Genomic DNA, 6,768 nt, shown 5'->3' on the forward strand with positions numbered 1-6,768 from the left:
AGTTATGTTTTTAAAAGAAAAAACTACTATTGTTATAAATAACACATTCAATTGTACTAAACTATGCTTGCCTATTTAAATATATTCGGTGTATAGGACACAAGCAGATTTTGACATCAAATTTTGGGGTAAAAAAGTGCGTCTTATACACCAAAAAATACGGTATGTACAATAAACTTAGCATTTTATTATTGTGTATGTTGTTAATAGTTATACAAAATGCATAATCAAAGTGGTATATTAATCATCATTTTGTGTAAACCAGTGACTCATGGAATATAAAGTACATAATGTTCTTGTTTTTTTTTTTGTGTGTGTGTGTTGTTATTGTTGTCGTCTAAACAAACATCATGTTTCAATGATGCTAATATTTCTTTGCATCTCCATTCTGGAGCACTGTGGCTTGACATGACTGTAGCATGAATCACTGTGATGACCGTTGTTACAGTTTATATTGTAAGGATCATTCTCAGAACAATTGTCTCAGACTGGTTACCACTACTTGGGAAGGCCATTCTCAGTAAAATTATGGTAAACCAGTACCCACTGTAATTGCAGGGGTTTTGTGTTCAGTAATTATCACTTTGTTTCCTGTTCTGATTGACCCTACTTGACTCATGAAATCATCTAGAAATTACTGAATCATGTATCCATAGCAAATTTGTCATTGCTATATGAGATAGCTCTTTGAATTCGTAATACAAATATATGGGTTACTGATTAAATTTCCCATTGTAATGACTTGTCTATGTGAAAAATCATATGTACTGTTGATGTCAGGACTAATGAGGGTTCACTGCATACTTACGGAGTTCTTGTCAAGCAGTTATAATTTGAGCATTGCTCTCAAATGCTGATTACCAAACTGACTGTCAAGTAGATGCCAATAATAACTGGGATCTTCATGTATTCAAGTTTGGAGTAATAATATAAAACTAAGTATGTTTCTGAGTGTACTGTGTGGTAAAAGTGCTTGGTAGCATAATAATGCTTCTGAGTATTCACTGAACTTTCACATTAAAAATATATTTGTTGTTAGTGACAAGATAACTTCAGGTGGTTGTTTTGTGTGCCACAATGAATTCTTCTTGACAGCCTTATGGATAAGAGATCATAAGGTACAGGTGTATTGGAACACATGTTTTACTTCATAGTGTATGATGTGCAATACAGGATTCATTATAGCAACAAGTCCTTTTTTACTAAGCCTGTACTTGTTTAACAGTGTGAGGAATAAATTGAATACAGTATTCTGATGGTTAATTAGAATCTTATACAAAACAAGAAGTTAATCCTAATTGTATAATGTTAAGGAACAGTAACAACATAGTAATATTCAACAAGTACAAAAATTGTAAATATGGATGTTGAGAAAGGAAAATTAAGTCAACATTTCAACCATATAAACTCTGTCAGTAAATTTCTTATCTAGAATGGGATTTTTTTTAAAAAGGTAAAATTATTGGAATGACACTTCACTAAAGCCAGACAACATCTGCTATAAAATAGTATGTTTTATTCCAGTAAGTTAGTTAGTTATTTACTATTTGCTTATTATTATTTCCAGACCTGCAAGTTTTTTTTTTTTTATCCAGGTCAACTATCTTGAGCCAAGTTCAAGCCAGTTCACCAAACAAACTACCTTCATGTAAACTTGTGCTAATTATGGGTAAGCTTCAAAAATTCATTTTTATTCTCTATTTGTTATGAAGAAGCAAGTACCAAAATAATCTTTCAGTTTATAATTGTGTCACAATTAATATTTATGGTTTAGAAAATTTAATACTGGCTTAAGTTAATTTGAGTAAATCATACTCCCCCCCCCCCCCATTTTTAATTATCTGTCAAATTTATCATGGTATCATGTATTATGATAAGCTAAAAAAAGAGAAATGAAAAAAACATGGAAAGGGTTAAACAGACAATGGTGAACTCAGAGATTTATCAGATTATCTCACTCTGTAGGGATAAATCAAAGTGTACATATCCTGAACGTTTATAGAGTTACATTCATGATATGTACATTTATTGTCATGATATGTATATGAATAAACTTGATGTCACGTTATTGAAACCAATCTTAATATTATGTACGTTTGCTCTCTAGGTCTTCCTTCTTCTCTAATTTATTTACTACTCTAGGAGAAGTACAGAATTTAACTTAGATATTACGAAGACAAAGTATAGTTTATATAGTTTTCAATTGTATTTTTTCTGGAGCCATAAGCAAGAAAACCAGATCCATTTGCCATGCCCGCCTACCACATCCCCTCTTTCACAAATTGCCAATAGTTCTCTCTGACATTTTATATTATTTATAATCAATAGAAAGCCAAAGTTTGACCTATCAAATTAATTATTATATTACATTGTTTTCTGTACAGAGCACTGTCAATTTCACTTTCAGTTTGAAACTTTTTCTCGCAGTATTCACATCCATAAGCTTAGCTGAATCTTTAAAGGCTCTTATTGCATACTTAGAAAGCCAGATAAATATATATAGTTACAGGATATTGTTTGTTTTGTGCATATTATTTTTCTGCATTCTTAAGTGCATTATTTAATTAAATAAAAATTTAGTGTATTACATTTAGTATAATGAAGTTGGCTTAAGTTCATCAACATTTGACAGCAAAAACCAGAGGACCTAAGTAAGTTTTATATTTCTGGTTTTTAGAGTGTATTATTTGTTTATTATTATAAAAGTAACTAATGTAAAAATTATAAACTTAGATTAGGTAAGATAATGGGGAAAAATAAAGGGTAATGAAATTAAGTGCAAAAGAATGTATACTGCAATGAGCTTTAAGTTATTGAGGATAAACAATTGTAGTTTCATGTTACAATTTGCAGTCATTCTAGAAAGAAAAAAGGGTAATTTAGATTTTTTCATGGTGGTTATGAGGTCAGTCAAATTGACTGAATGAGTAAAAAGTTAGAAAATAACTGTTAAAATATAAAGTTTTACAGAAAAAATTTTTAATATTTATTTATTAGGTTTTAGAGCTTACACAAATGAAAAACACTTTGCACTAGGAGCAGTTAACACTGTCTCCATATATTCACAAATAAATTTTTAGTAAAAATAATTAGAATAAAAAAATTCATATACAAAGGACTCATAATACTTACTAAAAGCTTGCCAAATTTCATGAAGATACACAAAACATGTGAAAAGTTATAGTTTGGAAATTCTGATTGTCCCTTTGAGGTCATAAACTTAAGCTCCTCGACTGAGCCCGTAGTGAGAAAATTAACCAGTTATTTTGTCATGACAGTTACTTGTACATGTGGAATGCTGTAATTATTTAAAATTAATTTTATTGCCGCATTGCTTGGATTTGTGGAAATATAGTTGAGTGTTTTTCCATTAATTATTTGATAGATATTGAAACTTGATGAATTTGTCTTTTTAAAGAATCCAGGTATTTGAGTTATTGCACTGTATTTTTCATAGTTTTAAAATTAGATAATTGTATTGTTATTCAGAAATGGTACTCACTTGTCTGCAGAAGAAAGAGCTATTACCCCACACATCTGTCACAATGTTTTTTTTTCATATGCTACATATGAAACCTGGTTATGCCATAAAGCCTGCAAAGCATCTTTAGGTTATATCGTCATTTAATGATAAAAACCATAGTTTTTGGGTTTTCTTTGCATATAAATGCTTGATACATTAAGAACAACTGAAATAATAATTTGAGTAATAATTAATATGTATTTGTTACTTTATAGATTTAATAGATATTTGTTGTTACTTTATTAACGTTTTTATACTTATACTGTGAGGTAAAAAAGGCTGCTGCTATTATTTTGTCTGGTTTGTGAGCTCATTGCTGTCCTAATTTAGGATCTTCTTTTTAATAAATTCTTGAAAATGTTAAAAGAGAGAGTTCGTGCTGGCTCTCAAAGTTCCTGCCTTCATGAGAAGGATACATTTTCCACCAAATTATGACCTTTAGGCTACCCCCTCCCCACCTAGTTGGTGTTATGTTCCATGGGTTTTCTTTTTCTGATCTTATAATTTCAGATAAGAGGCCATCATTTTTATTTTCTATCTATCTATCTACACTGGGCCCTTAACCTTATTATCATTGTGGGATTCTAGATCTTTGTTCTGCAGAGAGGTGAGAACAATTTCTATAGTTAAATTTTTCCTTACCTGAAAATGTATTTTAATAGATACTCACCTCTGCAGAACCACCTGCCCTTCCTCCCCACTTCCAGTGTGTTTCTTTTGCCTAATCAAGAATAAACCTTTGTTGAAATGCTAGTGTTCATGTAGTTTAATGTGCATGGAGAATGTGTCACTTTCCTGTTGTTGGAGGACTATAGTCTAATAATTATTACATCGTAGGTTGGCACAGTCCATGTTAATAAGTGTAAGGGTGGGAGTTCCATTCAATGCTTGTCGCATGTGCAAAAGCTTTGACATTTACACGAGGTAATAGCTCTTTCTTATGCAGGTAACTGATTATCTATATGAAATACATTTTCAAGAGAGGAAAACATTAACTCTTTAAGCACTATCTTGAAAGATAAGCAAATAGAGCTGAGTGATTAACTTGACTAATCAACATAATTGATAACCTGATCGCTGTGTGTCATGTAAAATAATTAGATAATCAAAATTACATTTAAGTTGATTAACGTCACTAAACTAATGATTAATCATTTAGTAAATTCCACTAATTGTCCAGTTCTAGAAGAAAACAAAAGTTTTTGAGAAATATACTACATTTCATTTGTTTTTCGTTGGCTATGTCACTCGCCAAACAATCAGAAATGATATTGAAATGACCTTACATCAGTAGAAGATAAATAGTCTTTCTATGTCATAATTTTGTTCTTATTTTTGGTTTGTCAAGTTTTATAAATATCTGCAAATTAATGTTTTATACATTTGTCTTAATTCCCCTTCTAAATCAGAATAGGTCCTTTAAGCTTGCAATATATATGCTTTACACAGAAATGTTACTTACATCATGATGTTCATTTCCTGTGCCCTATTATGTGGATACATTCTTTTGTTTTGGATACAGGAGATGATGAGTCTGGAAAGACTTCTCTTACTGCTAAATTACAAGGAAATGAAGATCCCAAGAAAGGCTCTGGACTCGAATACCATTATATTCTTGTCAGAGATGAATACCGAGATGGTTAGTTGTTTAGCAAGAATTTAATTTTTTATTCTTTGTCATTGTTTGGACTTGGTTGTTTTCCAAGATGCATAGATTGTAAGCACATAATTTTGAATATTTTAATTCCAATAATATTTTATTTTTAATAGAAAGAGTACAGTTATGTAATATTTCAAATAGAAAATTAGCTTTTGCAAAAACAAAATCACTTACGAATTAAACAAAATTCAAATAATTTAATCTTGGGTTTTCATAAATTCCTTGCGTTTTCAATCCATATTCTTTCATCCTTTTTTTATACCAAAACTTGTCCTTTGTTTGATGATCTTATAAAAAAAAATAAAAACAAAGGTGAATAAAGTACATATCTTACATGGTCTTAAAGATTTTTCAAGATTTATCCAGTAACAATTTTTTTCATTTGATATCTGAAACATCTCAGGAATTATTATTGGTACTATTTTTTATTATGATTATTATTTTTTAATACAAATTTTGTATGAATTTATTAAGTAAGAGATGTCTTAAATCTTAACAAATTGTTCACCAAATCTCAAAAAAGTGGTTTGTAGAGTCAACACATTTCTTATGATTACATGTTGCATACTATAAAATAAAGTTTACTTTTGAACATATATTGAAAATACCTTTCAGATCAAACAAGACTCGGGGTTTGGGTTCTTGACGGAGATTCATGGCACAGAAATCTCCTTAAGTATGTAGTGAATGAGGAGTCCTTCCCCCACACCACAATTCTTCTGACAGTATCCATGACTCAGCCATGGAATATACTAGAGTCTTTGGAGAACTGGACAGCTATCTTAGAAGAAAACCTCAACAGACTGAAGCTTGACCCTGACATTTTGGAACAACAAAAGCAGAGAAGTAAGCTCAAACTTCTGTTCTTTTAGTCCAGTTTGATGACAAATACTTGGAAATGACTTTAGGTTAGTAAGAAATTATCTCTTCATTGCTGTATTGTGTTACAACCACTACAGAAAACCAGACAACAAGAAAATGCAGATTAACCCTTTTGAGACAGGTCACAGGTGAAAGGCCATGCCATATTGTTTGTTGACTCGCATTCAAAATTTTATTGAACTACTATTTCATGACTTATATCAATAAGTTTGGTATCAAACTTTAGATTATAATTCAAATTTTAAAACTGTACATTACTCAATTTGTTAATTTAAAAGTAAATATTAAAAAAATGCAGATAAACATAGATTTTTGTGTGTCACGTTGTATATTGAATGCAGCACTGGTTCAAATTAGATGTTTGTGAAGTCAAAATACTAACTATAGTTTCATACAAATTAGAAACTCAAATTACAGACACTGACAAACTAGAATATAAAACAAGAGGGTGTTGTCTTTTCTATTTGCTAAGATATTGCTCATCTTTGGAAATGTTCCCTTATATACACTTACTTCTGTATATGACATGAATAACCATTTGGAAGCTCAGAATGTCTCCCTAGTGGTTTTTCTCAGTCTTTCTAATGTACTTAACACCTATTCTTTCTTTTTAACCAAGATTTCAATGAGGTAGGTTGCATGTTTAGTCTGCTTGAAATTTTATTTTTTTTAGACCCCAAAACAGCTTAGTTACTAAGTTTGA

The 6,768-nt window shown here is 30.5% G+C and overlaps 1 protein-coding gene across 1 annotated transcript in view; it reads left to right on the forward strand.

Annotated features, from left to right (window-relative positions):
• Positions 1–6,768, forward strand: part of LOC106470607 (cytoplasmic dynein 1 light intermediate chain 2-like) — a 25,663-nt gene that overhangs the window by 4,902 nt on the left and 13,993 nt on the right. The window contains exons 2-4 of the mRNA XM_013931170.2: positions 1,596–1,669; positions 5,046–5,162; positions 5,799–6,029. Coding sequence (XP_013786624.1) covers positions 1,596–1,669; positions 5,046–5,162; positions 5,799–6,029 — 422 coding nt within the window. The remainder of the gene's footprint in view (positions 1–1,595; positions 1,670–5,045; positions 5,163–5,798; positions 6,030–6,768) is intronic.

This window comes from Limulus polyphemus, unplaced genomic scaffold, assembly GCF_000517525.1.
Source record: "Limulus polyphemus unplaced genomic scaffold, Limulus_polyphemus-2.1.2 Scaffold4113, whole genome shotgun sequence".
In the NCBI taxonomy this organism is placed as follows: domain Eukaryota; kingdom Metazoa; phylum Arthropoda; class Merostomata; order Xiphosura; family Limulidae; genus Limulus; species Limulus polyphemus.